At 42.6% G+C, this 19,535-nt stretch overlaps 1 protein-coding gene across 5 annotated transcripts in view; it reads right to left on the bottom strand.

The window, feature by feature from the left end:
• Window positions 1-19,535, bottom strand: part of CELSR1 (cadherin EGF LAG seven-pass G-type receptor 1) — a 172,021-nt gene that overhangs the window by 26,492 nt on the left and 125,994 nt on the right. For 3 of the 5 annotated variants that reach the window (XM_027731911.2, XM_027731909.2, XM_027731908.2), the window contains exons 9-21: window positions 15,922-16,088; window positions 15,283-15,468; window positions 14,837-14,950; window positions 14,340-14,514; window positions 13,452-13,593; window positions 11,549-11,669; window positions 10,112-10,295; window positions 9,154-9,255; window positions 7,235-7,329; window positions 6,710-6,919; window positions 4,522-4,705; window positions 1,629-1,772; window positions 253-454 (exon numbers count right to left, since the gene is read on the bottom strand). In XM_027731911.2, coding sequence (XP_027587712.2) covers window positions 253-454; window positions 1,629-1,772; window positions 4,522-4,705; window positions 6,710-6,919; window positions 7,235-7,329; window positions 9,154-9,255; window positions 10,112-10,295; window positions 11,549-11,669; window positions 13,452-13,593; window positions 14,340-14,514; window positions 14,837-14,950; window positions 15,283-15,468; window positions 15,922-16,088 — 2,026 coding nt within the window. The remainder of the gene's footprint in view (window positions 1-252; window positions 455-1,628; window positions 1,773-4,521; window positions 4,706-6,709; window positions 6,920-7,234; window positions 7,330-9,153; window positions 9,256-10,111; window positions 10,296-11,548; window positions 11,670-13,451; window positions 13,594-14,339; window positions 14,515-14,836; window positions 14,951-15,282; window positions 15,469-15,921; window positions 16,089-19,535) is intronic. The other 2 variants (XM_027731907.2, XM_027731910.2) reach the window with 1 other exon arrangement.

The following is a 19,535-nucleotide window of genomic DNA, read 5'->3' as shown; positions in this document are numbered from 1 at the left end:
CTTCTGTTCAGAAAGAAAAGTAGATGCACCATCAGCCTTCCACACAGACCAAAAGCTGCTGGCACTTCTGACATGGTTATTCTCCTACAGTGTGCCAGAAGAGGACAAGAGACAGTACTGCAGTGACAACTGCAGCACTGATGACATTATACTGACATGACGGTCAGTATAAAAGCAGCTCTGTCTCCTCCACACACTCAGAGGAAGTAGAAGAAGAGATCTGTACAATTCACAAACAGGTCTGATGTTTACCTCAAGCTCCTTCGGTCAGGATCATAGTTTTCAGGCAGGAGGTGCCCCAGGGATCGATATATAATGACCATGGCAACAGTATGATGTGTTGAGTCCTCTGGATGTCGCTTCTTTCTCTTTGCAAAAGCACTTTCAGGGCTGAACGCACCACTGTTTAACTTAGAGGATATTTTTTGATTTGAAGGCTTCATTGTAGGCACTGCTACAGAATTAACACAAATATTAAATTCTTTTCACACAGCTTCAGAGCTACCATTTAAACTGGTAATTTTGCTTTGCAAAGATACAGAGATGTTACTGTTGTTATAACTCTAGGCTCAGCATGCTCTTAATGTTATATTTGACATTTTTAATAAAATTTTAGCACATTTCATAGTTATATAGCTGATAATCAACCACTGAATCACGAAAAACCATTTAGTCTACCTAGAAAATAAGCAATTTCTAAGCTAAGAGATTCATAAGTGTATAAATACCCCATGCATAACTTAAGGAGAACATTAAAACAATATGCATGCTATTAAATTGCATGTACCTTTATATATGGCAGAACCAGCGTTATGAACACACCAACTAGTCACATAGGATTTCTCCCTTCTAATTCTGTCATATAATGAGCTTTAAGTTTTGACAGTATCTTTTAAAAGTCCCATTTCCTTTTTCTTACAGAAAAGATACAAGTCATACAAACAGATACCCTGTTTATGAGTAAAAAGTCATAAAGCTGTATGAGCTTATCGTGTATTATTTTCACAAGTGTTACTATTTCCCCACGCAGAGGATATTCAGACATAGTATGTGTATTGCACTGTGAGTTACTCTCTCTCTCTTCTCTTGCCCAAGGAAACTTGTGGTGCTTCTCAGCAATATCAAGGTACTCCAGAGACACTGGGAAGCAGGTACTTCCCCACATATTTTCCCTAATCAGCCAGCTTAAGACTTTTTCTTTGCTGTCTAGTTCTGATAATGTCTCTGCTCCCAGATTTGGATTCTCCATCTCTCACACCACCTCCCTCCATCTCTGCAGTGACGGGAGGAAGGCAGCTGTGGGCCTACAGGCTCTGGGCAGCCATCCCATCCTATCCTGGTGGGAACAGAGGCAGAGCATTTCTCCCACTTTAACAGGGCTGTTGGAGGGGCTGCAAGCGAGACCTGACAGACAGGTACAGCCAGTTACACAGTCCCCCATGCTCCCATTGCTGCCGGCAAGCAAAATGCCTCACAAGTATGCACAGCTGCTCCATCCCTAAATAATGTTTGCTTGTGCAGACGGTCACCCTGCTCTCACCCCAGTACCACTCTGCTTTGTGAGGATCAATCATGCTCTTTGGGAACTAGTTATAATTGCTCTCCGAATGGCAGCAGAAGAGTTTTACCTTTCCTGTCTGAAGGTCTGAACAAAGTATCAGGGAAGATAACAGATGACTCCAGATCTTTTGGGTAATCTTCTTTAATCTCATGAAATCGTGGTATTCTAGCTCCCGTGAAATTAGACTTGTCAAAGATGTCAACAGCAATAACTGGGGGGGGGAGGAAAAGTTTCCCATAAAATTAACTTCAATGCTTTCAAATATGATATTGCAACACAATGAAACATGATTAAAAGGTTAAAATATCTGCACAATGCAGATAAGAAATTTAACCCCAAAATACAAAGTAAAATTTAATTTCTTTCAATTAATACCTTATATGACAACTAAAAGTTTATGTGTCAGCACTATGTTACATTTATCAAATTATACATGTATTTCACAGTGGAAAGGAATTCACAAGACAGTATCTCATACTAGAAGAACACTACTGCAAGCACTGGAAATAAAGAATCATAGAATTGCTTAGGTTGGAAAAGACCTCTAAGATCACGGAGTCCAGCTGTTAACCCAGCACTGGCAAGTTCAGCACTAAACCATGTCCCTAAGGGTCAGATCTACATGTCTTTTAAATACCTCCAGGGATGGTGAATTCTCTGGGCAGCCTGTTTCAATGGCTGACCACCCTTTCAGTGAAGAAATTTTTCCTAATATCCATCTCTAGCTAGATCACTTAGCTGGTACTTCTCCAGCAGCAGCTGACTTTGTGGTTTCACGAGGGCCTTTTCCTGGCTGCTGTTCAGTGCATGCTTCTGCTCCACAGAGCTTCTCCGTGTGCTGCTGGCTTGCTCCAGCGTGTGCTGCATGTTCCAATTTTAGACTTGCTTCTTAATAGGAATACTAAACCTGCTGCTTCAAAAGCATACTTCTTCTACATCTGTTATAGTGTAAAGTCAGCTAAGCAAAGAAAATAACCTGTACTTTACCTGGGATTACTCCTTAGTCCTCCAGTTCTCCTTCCCTCACACCAGCAGTTTCTCCCTAGCTCACCTCATCATCTCTGCCTGTTGTCTAACTGCCAAAATATTTAAAAGCAGCTGAGTTGGCTTTAACTTTCCCATTTAAGAGAAGTCACTGAGTGCCAATTTACATGTTCTAATGAAAGTGAAAAGCTGTAAGTCCTGGGGGTAACCTTACACCAAAAGCTGTGACCCACTGCAAGTTTCTGTATGAAGAAATATCCAAGTTAAGATCTGCAAATTCCCATTCCTTTACCAGTCTCTAAATAACTCCCAGATGAGACATTAGGAAACTCTATTAACACCATGTTCACCTGGAAAAACTGTCCAAAAGAAAACAGACCCCTTTCAGGCCAGAGCTGCCTCACCCCTCCCAAGCTCACACCTTTTTACACAGAAAGAACTGGTCAATAAAAAAATCATGATTTACAGCCTGCAAGAAATTCTGGGGTTTGTTTTCATCTCAGTTCAAGTGGGTTAAAATGCTGAGCATACTTTTTTTTCTGAGTGTGAAGATAAAAATATTTTGATTCTCATAGTCCCGAATCAAAATTTCAGTTTTGGTTTATTAAGCAGAAATCAAAATGTTTCAGTTTGGCTTAGTTTGGCTGTCCCCCCCAAAGTTGATGCAGGACGTTACAACCTTTGTAGCTTGACTGTCTCGTGCCTTTGGTTTTATGCTGCTGTGACTGTGGAACATGAAGCATTTTCAGGACAAGGTTTGTAGGCAATGGGTGTAGCTGGGAAAATAAGACAAACTTTTGGGCACATAAGCCCTTCTTCAGGTCTGAAATAAAAGCAACAGCTTGAAAAGCTAAATATGAGTTCAGGCTGATAATAGTTTAGAGCACCTCTGAAAGAAAAACCATGGAGCAATGCTGCTTGGGAGCAACCTCTGAAGGTCACCCAGCTCTATCTCACCTCCTGCTCAAAGCAGGACTATCACCAACACCTGATCAGCTCAGATTGTTGGTACCCAGGAAGAAAATTAAATAGAGGGGGCAGGGGGTGACATGAGAGAAGAGGCTGACCAGGCTGTGGTTGTTGTGCTTCACTCACACATGTACAGCAGGGACACCTATGGAATACATCACAGTTCTACAAGTGGAGGAACTGCTATTTGCTTCTCAGAGGAGACATTCCCTGTGAAAGGCGCCAAAGGTGTCTTGGTATGCCTGATGTTTCCTTCTCAGTTTAGACACATTCTGGATATTTTGGATCCCAAAGGATTTTGCTCTGATTATGGGTTTTGCAAGACTGGGAGGGTAGTTGAACACCTGGATGGGTGATTCCAAGAAAATACCTTTCAGCACAGGAATTTCTACAGAAGATGGCTTTTTGGATACGTTCCAGGCTAGGAAGGCACGTGAAAAGACCTCTAAGATCGAGTCCATCCTTTGACTGATCATCATACTGTCAATTAGACCATAGCACTAAGTGCCATGTCCAGCCATTTCTTGAGCACCTCCAGGGACGGTGACTCCACTACCTCCCTGTGCAGTCCATTCCTATGCTAATCACATCAATAACATGCAATGTGATCAATAGTTGGGTTGTTTATTTTGTTCTGCAGTAATTCTTCAGGTGGAGGTGGTGTGGTTTTTTCAAAAACTTGGATTTACTACATTCAACTATACTATTTGGTCCCAAAAGGCATTCCCTTTACATACAAACTTAGTATTTCCTACTGTCTCTACACTACTGCGACTGCAACAAATGCCACACGGGGCATGGAGGGAATATGGCCCAGAGGGAAAACAGAGCAGGCATCTCCCAGGAGGCCCCCATGGCAACTGAGAGATATGGATCAAGGCTCAATGGACTTGAAATGAATGCAATGATTTTTCTCAGTGGGTACTACTAAAACAAATAACTAGCATCTCTATTCAGCACATTTTTAAAACTAATACAAAATGGCAGTTTTCAGCACAGATACTCACTCATATTAGTGGCAACAATTACAAAAGGTCTTAGGTAGGTTTTCTTCATGTTCTGGGCCACGTTGTTGAAATATTCCTCATAGTGCCTGAGCAGGTGAGCGGTGCCACCCTCCGTTCGCTGAATTTGCTCCCAGTGCTCCTTGTTGCTGCGGTCCAGTAAAGCACTGCCCACTTTGATAATATTCTGAGAAATAAAGTACAAGCCTAAATTATGAAGCAAACAAAGTGCTGGGTTTCAAGTGAGGAATATTGAAACTGATTGGCATTACTGCCTTAGGTGAGCGTATAGTGAAATATTTTAATGCAGGCATGTTTTACTGCAGCCCTATGAAAATATGCACACCAGTTACTCACCCTCAGGTTTTTTTGTTACTTAAGCAAATCCCCCCAAACTTTTTATAAGCAAAGTAAGCCAAAATTGGAGGCTGTAAGAGAACTGCCTACTTTCCCCTTAATGACAGGAAATCTAGCAAGAAAATGCAGAAGGAAAACCTAACCATGTTTTCTTTGTCTCAGAGAGATAAGAAACACAAAAAGCACAGCTTTTAGTAGGTACACTGAAGAACTCCCCCAGAGAAATCAAAATAACGTTTTTTTCCGAAAAACAAAAGAAAGCCAGAGACAGCAATATCACTTTCTCTTTAATTTTTTCTTTTACTTTGTTGTTTCCTGGATAACAAAGACAACTTATATGGTGAAAAATTACAAAAGTATTAACTTGCACAGACAAATTTGAAAATACATAGGAAAACTTAAATCATGTTACTGTCTCCCCATTTTTATGTTGCTTACAAATGATATTAAAAAGTAAGTAAGGACCTCCCCCTTCTGCCCTTTCTTAGAAGAATATGCAAAGAGACCCTCAGGCTGAATGAGGCTAAAAGAGACTGCCAGTATGACACCTTAACCTAGGGTGAAAAGCATGACATGGTTCCCAGGAATGCAGGAGACACATGCAGTACTTGGTACCAGGCCTCCTCCATATTTGTGAATATTATTTATGGTTTTTTATTATCTATTTTTCAGGCTTCTACTTGAGACTATAAAAAAATAAATTCCTCTTCCCCCTGTGCTCCTTCAGCCTAGGCTGTTACCTCCTTTTTCTCATGAGCTGTATCCATTAGTTTTCAAATTCCTCACCTATCCTAAAATATTTAGGGAGTTCTTGAAAACATCATCTGTATGAATTTCAGTGCCAAATGCAGAGAACAATAAATTAAACCAAGGTTTCCAAACCATTTCTTTTTTGCTTATTCTTAATTTTGTTTAACAACATATGCTGAAAATGAAGTTCCTTCTCAAGATCTGAATGGGGGAATTCATCCACTTCCCAGCCCACAAGAAAGGAAAAACAGAACCTCTCAAAATCTCAAAATCTGGTGCATCTCAAATGTAAAATATTTCAGAAGTTCTCCACTCTCTGTGGACTGTACAGCCCAAGACACAGAGGAACTTTCTCAGCCACACTTCCTCCTGCTCCTATCTCCTCAGTGACATCCTGTTCTGGTGAAGCATGCCTTGCACAGGGTCTCCAAGTTCACCCCAAAGTCTGCCTGACCCAGCTGGTCCTCATGGAGTACTGTTAACAGTGACCTGCTCACTAGTATTAGCAGGTCTTTGGTAATAACTGGGCCTTCTGTGAATGCTCTGGCCAGCAGAAGCTCTCTGGCATGGATTTTAGTATGTGCCTTAAAATATCAATATGACATGGAATGTCTTTCAATGTACCAACTCATGACTCAAGTGTTTTCAAACTGAATTAGAGGAAACCTTCAGAGTCAGTAACTGGCTCAGACTTAGTTCACTGCACATTTAAATGAACATGATCACATTAGGCATGTTTTACAATAAAACTGAATATAGTACACAAAACTATTTTAGTCAGGAATAACACATGAACTTGATATTTTTTTAATATGGGGAACTTTGCTTTTGGCTGTTACTATGATAGTATTTATTAGAGGAGCTCTGTCCATTATATTTGTATTACACACACATACACGTGCATACACACATGAATAACCAACCTTCCATTCCAAATTGAGAAGACTGGCTTATCTGTGAAACAGATTAATCAATTACATGATATTTGCTGCACCTTGGTGAAAGACAAATTTAATTATCCATTGCCACCTATCTTTTAAGACAAACTGTAAGGGCTCAGCACAGTATACAGTATCTCTCTTACCTCGTTGAATTCCACATCTCTTGTGGCTGCCAAGTCAAAGCCTTGCTGCTGGCTCTCATACTGGAGGACTCGGATCATCATCTGGTAAGATGTTCTCACGTCGTTGCCATACAAGCTGTGCGTGTATTTGGTGGCATTGTGCAGCGCTCTCACGATCCGTATGGTTTTGTCCCCATCCAACTTAGTCTCATTGCGGTGTAACTTCTCATTCTGAATCAAAGACAGGAAGGACGAAAAAAACCCAATGATGTATCTTTTTTTTTTTTTCATTCTAGTCACAAAGACAATCATAGTTTAGAGATTTTTGGCACATGGGAGTTGTTTGGTCAAAATTTTGTTTGTCTTGAGAAAGGGTTGGCAACAAAACTCAAGGGCAAATGTAACTGAAAGCCAGTAAAGCGCAAGAGTCCTGATGGAAAATGAGGGGGTTCAAAGACTCAGTCAAAAGATTGAGTGTAGTGACATCAAACTGGAGTCCGAACCAATGACCTTTTAAAAAATAAAGGGAAAGACAACACAGCCTACCATGATTTTTAGATCCACAAAAGTGTTGGTGGTGCAGTTGAAAAGCTCAGGAGGCAACCAGCCCTTCTCAATGTTACAATGGCGAACAGCGTTTCCTGCAGGAAACAAAGCATCAATGGCAAATAATGTTCTGAATTGTGCTGGGTAAATACTCACAGATTTCAGCTATCCTAAGCTTTCAGATTTCCTACATTTTCAAGCTTCTTAGAGCTACATATGTATTTCAATTTCCAAACTGGAGATCCCTGTCAGAGAAAAGTTAAAGACTACTAATCTTCATGAAACACTTTCCCCAGGCTTCAGAGAAAAGTCAGGCAAGTTTCCAGCTCTGCCAACTCAGTTCTCAGCCTCATTGCCCTAATGTTCTCAAATTAATTCATTTATTTATACCAAATATGAGAAGGACTATGCACTTCCTAAGTACTCTTGAAAACCAATTCCTGCTCAGATTTCTGTGCAATAGCCTGTATAGGAAAACTTTCTGGATAAATGCTGTCCTCCACATGCTGCATGTGCTAAACACTTCAGCCAACAGGCGTAGATGCCTTTTTACCACTTGTAAATGGACTGTGAGCAGCTTACTGTTTAATGTAGCCTACTATACTTTGTACTGCTTGTCAAATAATTTTAAAATGTGATTCTTGGCTGTGGATCCGTCATTGTGAATTGCAAGTTACAGATTCAAAATTTACTTTTGTGCTAGTTAATTAGCACATAACATACTGCATGTGTCTAAGGCATTTAATTACCAATATCTAAATACAAATTATAATTATTTTTACCGTATTTAATTATATTATTTCTATTCCATGATTAGGTGAATACAATTAAGCCTCAGGTTCTTTGTCTGAATACTCATTATTATAAAGCTTACTTTTTTTGAATGTTCTGTAAAATTTACTTAAAATGTGCAACTTCTATAAATTCCTATAGCCTATTTTCTAGGAGAGACACCAGGGTCAACCACAAGAACAGTACAGAAAGCTTATTTTAATTCAACTTTATAGTGCTTAACAATGTAAATATTCTTCACCTCAAAAAAAATAAATCAATTCTATCTCCTAAAATCTTCAGAACATGAGCTTGCATGACACCAAATCTTCTGCGCACCTACAGACAGTGGCCACAGGCAGTGGCCTCCCCCCTACAGGCAGTGCCTCAATATTTGGGGCAGTCAGATAGCTATTTATAACTCACTGAGCTTAAAAAGCACTCACAGCAGAGAGTTACCAGGCTCAGAAGCAAGACAGAGGTTTCATTTTCCACAGAACAGCCTTCAGAAAAGATTGAACACTCTGTTTTCAAAAATCTGATACATGTTTTTAGGAATATATATAAAAAAGCAGGTTGTCATTTGCCTGTTGTACAAAACAACACAACTCACATGCTTTATAAAAGGTTGTTTTTCAGCATCTCACTTATGAGTTAGAGAAAAGATGTTGGGTGGAAAAACATGAGTTCTCTTGTAACTCTTAGCTTTAGTAGCCTGCAACGCTAGTAAAGCAGTCATCACGTAAGTGATTTTCCTCACTTTATCTTTGCCCAGAGGAGCTGTATTGCAAAAGAACATTTACGAGTCACTATAAACTAAAACTTACATGTGCGAGAATTGCTTGAGAAACAGAAAACAGAACATTGGACTGTGCTTTTTGGAAAATAGAGATTTTCTGTTCTTTGTACATGTTTATTTGCTGCACTTTTGTATTTATTTATTGCTATTGTTCCAAATGTATTTTAACAATTCTTTGGTTTCAGCTAGGTAAACTTTTCTGCTCATCATATGCATGAGCTGTGCTGCAGTTCTAGACCCAATGAATTAATGCCATTCCTTATGTACACATTTTTTTCTCTTCCCCCCCCTCCCCGCCTTTAAACAGGCATGTAGATAAAGTAGTTAATGAATTACCCAGGGAACTTACCCACTGATCCTTTAGGACATGGCACAGCAGCTGGCTGGCCAAACTTGGTCTGTGGCCACCAAATACCAGCCTCGAAAGCTTTGGGACAGCCATTATAAATTACTGAAAGCAGAAAAAGAAATGATGCAATTTTTCTGACAAGACAAAAATCACAACAAGAAGATATTTCAGCTTATCTAAAGGACCTTCCTGTAATTCCTAAGCCCTTTCAGGATACGTGTCCTCTGCAGTGCCTTCCAAGATGTAACCTCTCAGCTGCTCCTTATCCAGCAGAGTGGGCAGACACGTACAGGGAGAGGAGAGCTCAGGATGATTATGGGACTCTGGATTTTGGCTCTGTCTATCTCTGCTTGCTCCTTTATTGTGGGAAAACATTTCTCCTTCATTTCACCCACGCACTGTGGCGATGGCTGCTGCAGCAGCTTTGTGCTGATCACAGGAGGAGGGTGGGTGGGTGGGTGAGAGGAAAGGCAGGATGGGCAAGACAGGGAAGAAAGGCAGAGTGCACGAGGTGCACGGCACACACACTGTGGGCAGAAGGTGCAAGGGCTCTCACCCACCTATTCATCTGCAGCTCAGCAATACAACACCTCACTGGCAGATGAACTCAGGTTTAAAGAGAAATTGGTATTAGTGTTTTGCCCTCCACATGTTTTGCTCACTGCCTGCTCTGCCTCAGCTTGCTATATTTCCATTTGAAGAAAATGAAAAAGATTAGAATTTTTTTGCTTTTCCCCAGTCCCCATGAGACATACTGGCACAGAATTAAGAGGAGGGGTATATGCTTAGGCTGCTGCAGCTCCCATTGCCTCTGCTGAAGCCATCCTTCTGGGTTCACATGCACCCCACAATACAGCTGCACGGCCACCGCTGTGTCCCCCCACTTGCCCACTGTCAGAAGCTCTGATCCTGCAGCTGCAGCCCAGCTGATCAGCAGCACATGCTGGACAGGAGGTACCTTCGCAGCCCCTCACGGTGACTTCTGCAAAGGGGTTGTCGCAGCGGTTGCACTGACGCCCTATGACACCAGGTTTGCAAGGACACTGTCCCGTCTCCACGTCACAGGCACGCGTGTGGGAGCCAGACGGGAAGCAGTCGCAGGGGTAGCAGGTGTCACTGTTCTGGGGCCTGTAGTAATTTGCCTAGAAAAAACACAATGATAGACACAAGGTATTTGACTTACATTCCAAATTACCAACGTTTCCGAAATCCTGCTCTAACAGCATGTGCATCATAAAAGGACTAATTTTGCAAAGTACAGATAGAAATGACATTACTGCTATCAGAAGATGTAATAGCTCTGGGCAGTGTGCTGTGTTAGCCCAGGTAAGCCAGAGAGGCAGAGCTGAGTGCTGGGGCTGCCCTGTGTCATAGAGACCCCAGGTTTGCACTGCCATTTGCAGTTGGGGCAGAGGGCCCATGTTATTTCTTGAGCACTTGCTGCCAGTGTCCACTAAACATATTCTTGAAGGATTTACAGTTTTCTCTGCTTTGCAATTCCACTCCTATATGGCATGAGCAAGCCAGTAAGGAAGGTTCTTGCACTGTCCATTTGTGTTTCACGTAGAGGGTGTAGAGGAAGCAATGATCACATATTCAAATTGCATCTGTACATGCTTTTGATCTGAGGCACTACATGATTGCACAAGAGCATGGAGCTGGCACCCCACTGACTCCATTTAATGCAACAGTTGCCGTGTATCCTGCTGGCATTTTGGAAAGGAGCAGGGGGCTAGATTCACAGCCACTAGTCGGCACAGGCCCAGCTCCTCTGATGTCATTCAAGCCTATTGTAAAACCTATTGTGAGAAGTCCTTTGTAAAACCTCCACGACAGAGGCGCCTCCACTCCCATGTCCCCCATCTGTCCCTGACTGTCCAAGGAAATTCCCTTTAAACTCATCAGAGGTGGTACTGAGGAAAGCATTTAGCCTTTCGTATTCTTTACCTCTCTCCAGCTGCTAGGCCTTTGGCTGGCCATTGCACAGGGGGGAGCTTCACCCAGCTGCCCCGAGCTGTTTCATGACTATTACTCACTTGTGATACACAAAATACCACTGGCACTCCTCTGCACCCCTGTCTGATCTCACCCGATAAACAGGGCTGCACTTCAGAGATCAGAGCCAGGCTTTCATCCTCTCAGCTCGGTTTTCCAAACACAAACAAGATAAGAGCTTCACGCTATGATTTTGAGAAGGGTGGTGCCAGCAAAATGTTTTGGGTAATGATTAACTCCACAGTGCGCACACACACACACACACACACACACACATATATATATGATACAAAGCACAACTGTGTGTACTTTGTCTCAGGTACTCACCTGTAGTTATTAGCGGTACAGTTACTTTTTAAACTAAAGAACTTTTGACTTAAGGCTGGTTTCTTTTGCTTACCTTGCAGTGGCATTCTCCATTGGTCTTATTGCAATCAGAATCAAACCCTTTACTGGTCTCACAATTACATGGGCCACAGATGGGATTTCCCCACCAACCTCTGGGACAAGGCAGGTCGATCCTACAAAAGAAAATCAAATTGAAAGTTATTTTAAGTTTCCTTTTAAAACACATGAAAAAAAAGAACTTAGGGCCAAATCTGCACTCAACTTCATCAGCTTATGTAGACTAATGTATCTCAGCCAACAATCAATACATATATAAATGAATATACACTGCAATACAAGAAAATTTAGAATATCAGTGCTATGAAACCCTAGAGGGAACATTTCTCTAAATATTTACAAGTGCAGGTGGCACTGAGCACGTGCATGGTTTACCTACCACCACAAACTGCCCTGGGATACAGCTGCCCAACACTTTATATTCCACTCCCCATCCCCACAGATTCCTGCCCCAGCCCTGCTGTGGGTGGCAGGGCTTCTTGTCCAGCCTACAGGGACACCATCTCAGGTGCAAAGCTGGCTGCAAGCTCACCTTATAAAAAAAAGCCACTACTTCCAGCCAACCTGGCTTTCTCAGACAGCTCACTGCAGGGTCTGAAAAGCCCTGGTCTGCCACAGGGGAGGCAGAGGACACATGTGGTTGGAGACATGGAAGAGGGAAGGGTGGCAGCTTTGATCCAGACTATGAATCAAAGCCCGTGATTCCAACTATGAGTGCAGCAGCACAGCTCACTGAAAGTTATGCAGCAAGCCAAAAGCCACCGCAGCCAAAGGATAACCCTCATTTTCACTGGTACTGTTTATTCTGGGTAAACTTCTGAGCTGGTTATCCCATAGATGCCCCAACACTAGTGCTGGCAAGAGACCTCCGGAAAGGGCCAGAGGCAATGACCTGGGTCTCTAATAGCTGGAAGTCTTTGTCAAGCAATAGCCTAAATGACAACACTGCTGAGACTGTGATCAGTGTAATACACAAGAAATCCCTTCCTGCTCATTTTAGGAAAGAAAAGCTATTTCCCATCTGTTTTGAAGACCACTACCAATTTTGTTTACAGTAATTACCAGGTTTGTACTTCTATGCTTTAGAATATGAAAACCACACTGCTGCACTTGACATGATGTCAGGAGATAATGACAGGGGACAATGTCTCTGTGTCTCTAATCCAGAGGAATGAAAGACAAATCTGGCAACTGCACGGCCAACATTTGCAAGCCCATACAACAAAAGGCAGAGGAAGAAGCCTGCAGTTTTCAAAGCGAAGGAAACATCACATGAGCTATTCCTAAACGGGCAGACAAATGCACTTCATTTGCACATCATGAATGGCCCATATTACAGTGAATCAAAGTGCCGCCTCTGGGATAAGGCTGGTTGCTGAATGCTTATCTGAGGCCAGGAAGCTGCTGACGAGGGAATCTGCACGTTTCTCTAACAAAGCAACAGACATAGGCTCACAGACTGTCCAGAGGAGATGGCTTTTTGCCAGTCCAGGGACTGGACCCAAACTGCAAAGCGATTTTATCTGGCTATGGGCCACCAAACTGGGTGCATTGCTCTATGTGCTGGGGGAGCTGCAGGAGAGATGCAGAGCAAACTCGGGCCAGGTCCACCACAAGGCACAGGTGAGATGCAGTGCTGTCTAACACAACACAAATGGTTAAACCCCTGAGCTGCTGATGAAGAAAAGTGGCTCCTGAGTAATATGGAAGTTTGTCTGGTTTCTGGGAAGAGTTCAGGAATGCCAAAAGGCAGGGAGCCTGCAAATACCATCCACTACGAACACTCAAATGGTAACAGGAAAGTTAACCAAAGTGGAAAAGGAAGTGAGAGGACTGCTGCCTCAGAAGAAGAACTACCTGGAAGGATCGAGAAACCAAGAACAAAATAATTCCCTTACTTGCTTTCACAGTACTGTCCATAGTAGCTTTGTCCACATTCACAGGTGTAGCCATGGGACGAGCTGGGTTTGTGCACACATGTGGAGACATGCTCACATGGGTTCAAGTTACATACATCAACACAATCTCTCCCAAAGTACCCTGGGGAGACAAGGTCATAAAATTAGATCAACCATTGTAATTTACTATTTGCATGTCTACAAAAGACTGTCTATCTTAAGCTTATACACTAATAACACATCTACAATAATCAGTAGATTCCCCCTAAGATACTATCAGAAACAAGGTACTCTTTTCCTTCTCAAAATGGGAAAATAGTACAGCCAAAATGATAATGGGCCATTCTTTTTGACAGTCTGTTACCATGCTTGTGGCACCCTTGTGCCTTTGGTTCCCAGTTTTATATTCAGGGCATGTGCTACAAATAGTTTTGTATTCTTCTGCTGCGTGTACGGGAGGTGACTGTGCTGGGTACTGACAGCATGTGCTGGCTCCATGCACCAAAACAGAGAAAACATTCAAAGTATCTTGATTAGGATGCAGAGTGAGAGACTGAAATTTAACAGCAGAAAAGGCTGGGAAAGAAAATAAAAAGTAAAAAAAAAAAACAACCAAAAAAAACCAGAGAAAAGAAATGGGGAGGTGCACAGGAGTCCTTTGGACCAGAGACTGTCTTTGTTTGGTGGATACGTTGCCTAGATCCTTAGCCCATGACTGCAGTTTCAGGGTGCTATGGGTAAGAGTGAGAAAGATAATACTGACTGGAAAAGGAAGAATCAGAAGATGAATACTTTGCAGGCATGCTTCTGCTGCTGCACTGCTTCTGATGAGTGAATGAAGGTGTGATCCATCTCCTGGATGAATGCATGGGATGGTCACCAGGTTACCTGGGTCGCAGACACAGGAGTAGCTGTCCCAGTCATCACTGCAGTAGCTGTGCTGGGGACATGGGTTGGAATCACAAGGGTTATCCACCTCGCAACCCTCCTTTACGTTGATCTTGGTAGCCTGTTTCATGTTGAGCGTCGCTATGTTTGTAGATGTCTCTCCCATTCTTACTCCCTGGCAACAAAAGACAGTTATTTTTAAATTAAAGTCTTCATTCAGAGTACAGTACTATGTGTTTCACTACTCCCTTTAATTGATGAGGCTACATTTAAAGAAACATCATCTGATGAGTCAAACCCAGATTTTTTTTTTCAGATGTTTTTCCCCTGTGCGATCAGATTTGTACCTGGGAAAGTGGGTAGACTTTACTATTTTGATTCTTAGATTATGAAGGAAACAGAAATGTTTGAGCATGGATGAAAAAGAAACACCCACATTTTCACCTGGGTATTTTCTCCCAAGTTCAAAATCTATTGCTACACTTTTCATTTCATACCTGCATACATCCATAAAATCCCTGTTGAACAGAGACTTGGTCTCCAGATACACCTCCCACAATGATGCTTTTCATTTTCAGTCCAGGTAGTTGATTTCCAATCTGTACAGTGCTCTGTTGAGGAAAAGGACAGACAATAAGAAGCACTATCATCCTCTGTGACACAGCCAGCCTGCTTTCTGTAGCGATGAAGTCAAGCAGTAGCTGACAGTAGATTACAGAAAAACTAAAAAAGCAGTAAGGAGGCAGGCATTGGAATGTGTCTTTTTCAGGACTTCTTCATAAGATATCTTATAATTAGGCTTAATAAATTAATATCATTTATTAGACACAAATCACCACAGAAAATATCTCACAGCATAAGTATTTTTCCACAGTCCTTTATCCTACTTTCTCCTAAAAACATTTCTGCAGTGCTTAGCTGCAAAGTTATGATGCTACCTTACCTGGTACATCCCGTAGTCCAAGGACATGACAGCGAGGTACTTGAGATCTTTACCATCTTTAGCACTCTTCAGCTCTATCAATAAATGATGCCACTCCCCATCACTGACTCGTGACTGGCTCATTGTCAAACTAGCAACCTGGCTCAGGCCACTGTACACTTCAAACTGCACGTAGTTGTTCAGTATCTTTGGGGAAAAAAAAAAGTCTTTTGTATTGGACTGGATGCTTTGGAAGTAGAGGGCATGATAATAACACTTCCTAAGACAACCCAAAAAAGGAAAAAAAGACCAAAGAGCAAATACAAGACGAATGCTTGCAAGAACTCCTAGTGTAACTTTCGACATTCAGACTCCAACTTACCTTATGGACAAAAAAACCCCAAAACAATAGATATATTTTTTGCATCTATATTAAGGCATACTACTACCTCTGGTTAAAAAAATAATATTAAACCAATGAATATGATTTTTATGATATATTGATCATTCATCTTTTGATCTTTGTAAAACGCTAAAGTAATAATATGTTTTTATTGATGTGCATTCAGCTGTGTGCATGAAGCTATGTAGGTCATCTGGTCATATCCACTGATGGGGGAGAATGAATTCTTTTCTAACCAAAGGCAGACACATTTTTACCTGAATGTTGATCTTGGATGCAGCCCCAGCATTAGCTTGCATTAGCATGCCATTGACTTTCCGGGTTCTGAACATCAGCCCAATGTACCATGGCACAGAGATGGTAATGTCAAGGTCACTCCAAATGATAATGCTTTCACCACTGAAACGCTGAGGAGAAGGCATTGCTGTAAATCAAAATACAGAAGAGAAACAGTTGATATCCTTCAGGACAAAGGTTAAGAGGAAAAATGATTGTCTGTTGCAGTGATAACACAAGGTAGCTAGTCCCTCTTCCACTGAGCTATATTTAATCTACTATGGACTAAGAGCCAGTCTAGGGGAGTTACTGTGAAGCAGTTGATAATACTGGAAATTCACAACCTTCCCTTGTTGTGGGGTAGGCATCTTGCCTGTGCTGAAAAGCAGCACCTCCACACTGCTATGGCATTACCAAGGTGAGAGCTGCTCCTAGAAAGGTAAACTCAAGATCTCTGCTGATACAATTCTGCTGCTGAGTGGGTGGACAGAGCAGGAAGTATGAAGGCAACAGTTGCCACAGATATTTTCAACATACCCTTGATTACCCTTCTAATTAACAGATTTAACACAGGAAAAGGCTGAGATGCAACAGGAAATATGAATTAATTACGAATACTCCAGGGCCTGATTATTTAGCTGTCCCTGCTACATAGCCCTTTTTTACAGCGAGAAAGCTTGTGTGGAATTGCCTAAATCATCTGCCTTAAATATCTCGAGCTGACAGCTGAAGAATTGCCCTCCTCTCTAACCTTGCAAGAACACAGCTCCTACAGGGAGACACTGATGACAGCCTTCAATGGAAAGTACTTTGCTGATGGAAAATAGGGGAACACCCACCCATTGGACTTTTAAAGTTGTTACCTTAGGTAACAGGAGCTACAACCATGGATTAGTTGATCCCACTGATTAAAAGCACAAACTAAGCTATGGGAGCTCTGTGCTATTTGCAGCACCTCATATGACACCTCCATCATGCATGGCACCTTGTACAAGGATTTGCAGTCAGCCCCTGCCTGACATCCTTATTTGTGGGCATGTTGGTGATATTCATGGCAGCTTTTTGCCAGTGGAAGCAGACCTCAGAGACTGGGTACAACTCCTAGATTAGTCTCCAGCCTTTTATTTTGTCATGTGCTGAGTCCATGTAGATGGTCAGTGAGACAACAGGGCTTAACAGTCTTCCCCCTTCTGCTCCACACTACCATAATCTACTGACACTTCTGACACCTTTTTTTTGTACTAGGACAGATCATGTATATACAAATGCATGTGCACTACTATGAGATGGCAAGTCCTTAGAAAAAGGTGGAGGGATGAGACCATAGCAGAAAATGGAATAAAGTTAATAGGAAGGTTTATTTTTTGAGGAATAAACCCATACCCCAAATTCTGATATGTCTGCCTTGTTGGTGTCTCTAAAAGGAAAGGCTGGGGTGGGGACTGGAGTGAAAGGGTTGGAGGGAAAGTGCAAGTCCTTAATCTCCCTATTTGTGAGAAACAAGATGTCAGGGACTAATGGGCTATCACTAGCCAAGCCAGAAGTGAAAACTGACTTGCCCTTCTCTAAGAGGTGGTTACCCAACCACCCCACACCAGGCTAAGTGCAGGCAGCCCCAAAGGACAGTCCTTCTCCCTCCTGCTCCAGGCTGTGATCTCCCTTTTGCATTCATACTCAGTCCTTCATGAATGCCAGCGAGAGCATGTGGTGTAACAACTGCAGTGTAGCCTGCTCTTGAAAACCAGACAGCAATCCAAAGAAGTTTGTCACCAGATATAGATGTCCTCAGCTTGCTTAAAACTGGAACACAGTGCTTAAATTCTGGTCGTCTGGGTGAGGGCACAATTCATGAGCCCACACTGCGCCACATCAATGTAAAAGTAACCAGGACAATGGTGTTGAGCAGCATTATTTCCTCCTTCTGCAAAAGTCAGCCTTCTCCTTCCTCCTCTACCCTGCTGACCTTCACAATGACCTCAACTACCAACTTTGCTGCTGGTTTTCTAGACAGTTGCTGAGACTTTTAAGTCCATCTGCCTCTGGAGAGCAGAGCCAGGATGCAAATCTTGTGGGCTTCCCATCTGCTGGAGGCTGGGAATGCTGTTTGGAAGTGTTTTGGCTTTGCTCCTGGGAGAACTGGACTGGTATGGTAATTAGCCACCTTCTTTCTTTTCTCACCGGTGGTGACTTTCTGTACTTGCAAATACCATTCCCTTCCCACACCTCCTCCCTCTCTTCCCTTCCCTGGGGCCAGGGTGCACCTTCCTCTGCTGTTAAAATAGAAATCCATCTGTCAGCCTGCTCTGACCTCCCTCTTTCCCCCAGCCCTTCCTCATGCCTGGGACCACGCCTGGGACCATGGAGGGGCTGGTGGCCACATCCAGTGTACCCAGATGTGACCTAACCACCCCTGTCACCACAGAGGCGAGCACACACGCTTCCCAGCACAGCATCTCCCTGCCATCAGCGAGGCAGGGATGAAAACTAATTGTGTTCTCAGGGTTTGTCACTTTGAAGATACACAGATACCTGTGTATCTACGTACCCTTTTAAAAGACTACTACATTTAACAGGCTATCAGAAAGACATGAGGACCATGCCTGGGGCAGTCAGAGGGCCTGGGGAAACCTGCTGCCAACATCCCATGGGACATCACCTGCAGTTTGGGTGTAGGACATGTGAAAGCTTATGTTTATGTGCAGACCTGCGGTGGTCAGCCCAAGGCTAGTGCAATGACATTGGCCATCCAAGAGTCAGACACAGCTGCTAGATCTTCTTCACAGCATTGCAATACCTGATATTTTAAAAGAATTAAATTACAACAAAGGTGAAACTTATTTTTTCTTAATTTTCTCTCCCTTCTATATGTCAGCAGAGGGAGATGGGAGCTACCAGAAGGTGAGTTAGCAGGTCCTAGGAGGATGGTGAGGTTAAAACATCCCATCCTCACTAGTGCAAACCAGATCCCAGAATTTCTGAAGAGCAGGAAATCAAAAAAGGTGGATTGGTAACCTGCCAAAGTCTTTGTCATCTGTGAGCCTGAAGCAGATCCTGCACTGCCAAAGGGATTGAAGAAATGCAGCAGCCAATCACTCCTACACAAGAATGCAAATATTCTACCTAAGACTTTTTTAAAAATAGCTGCCCAGTAATAGCTAATGCTGCTAGAATCATAGCTGAGTATTCAACTGAGCAACCTGAAAGCCAGGAGTATTGCATATCTGTGATTCCTCCTGACTTTAACTTCAGGCTCCTGAAATCTTTGGTCACATTCCAGAAAAATTAATTTCTTTCTTGGCTGGCAATTTTTCCATAGGGACACTCTGGCCTATAAATATCATCAAAGAAGCAAGCAGCCTGCTGCCCTCAAACTTCAGAAAAAAACCACAAATTGAGGCATCAGCAAGAACCTGGGGTTTGAGAGTGTCAAAGGGGACATGCAGGAATCACAGTGCTGGAGGCAGAGGTGACTGCTGGCGCGAGGGAGGCAGTGCTGATGTGACTGTCATCACTTCTATTACCTGAACTTATAATGAGTTTCCAGTGATGTATACAGGGCAGTTCTGAGGTGATTTTCTAAGTCTCAAACTTTATG

The sequence above is a fragment of the Pipra filicauda genome, unplaced genomic scaffold (genome assembly GCF_003945595.2).
Source record: "Pipra filicauda isolate LSUMZ 115617 unplaced genomic scaffold, ASM394559v2 scaffold167_size3244652_pilon, whole genome shotgun sequence".
NCBI lineage: Eukaryota > Metazoa > Chordata > Aves > Passeriformes > Pipridae > Pipra > Pipra filicauda.
Note: the sequence above shows the minus strand (reverse complement) of the source record. Positions and strands in the feature narration are given on the sequence as shown.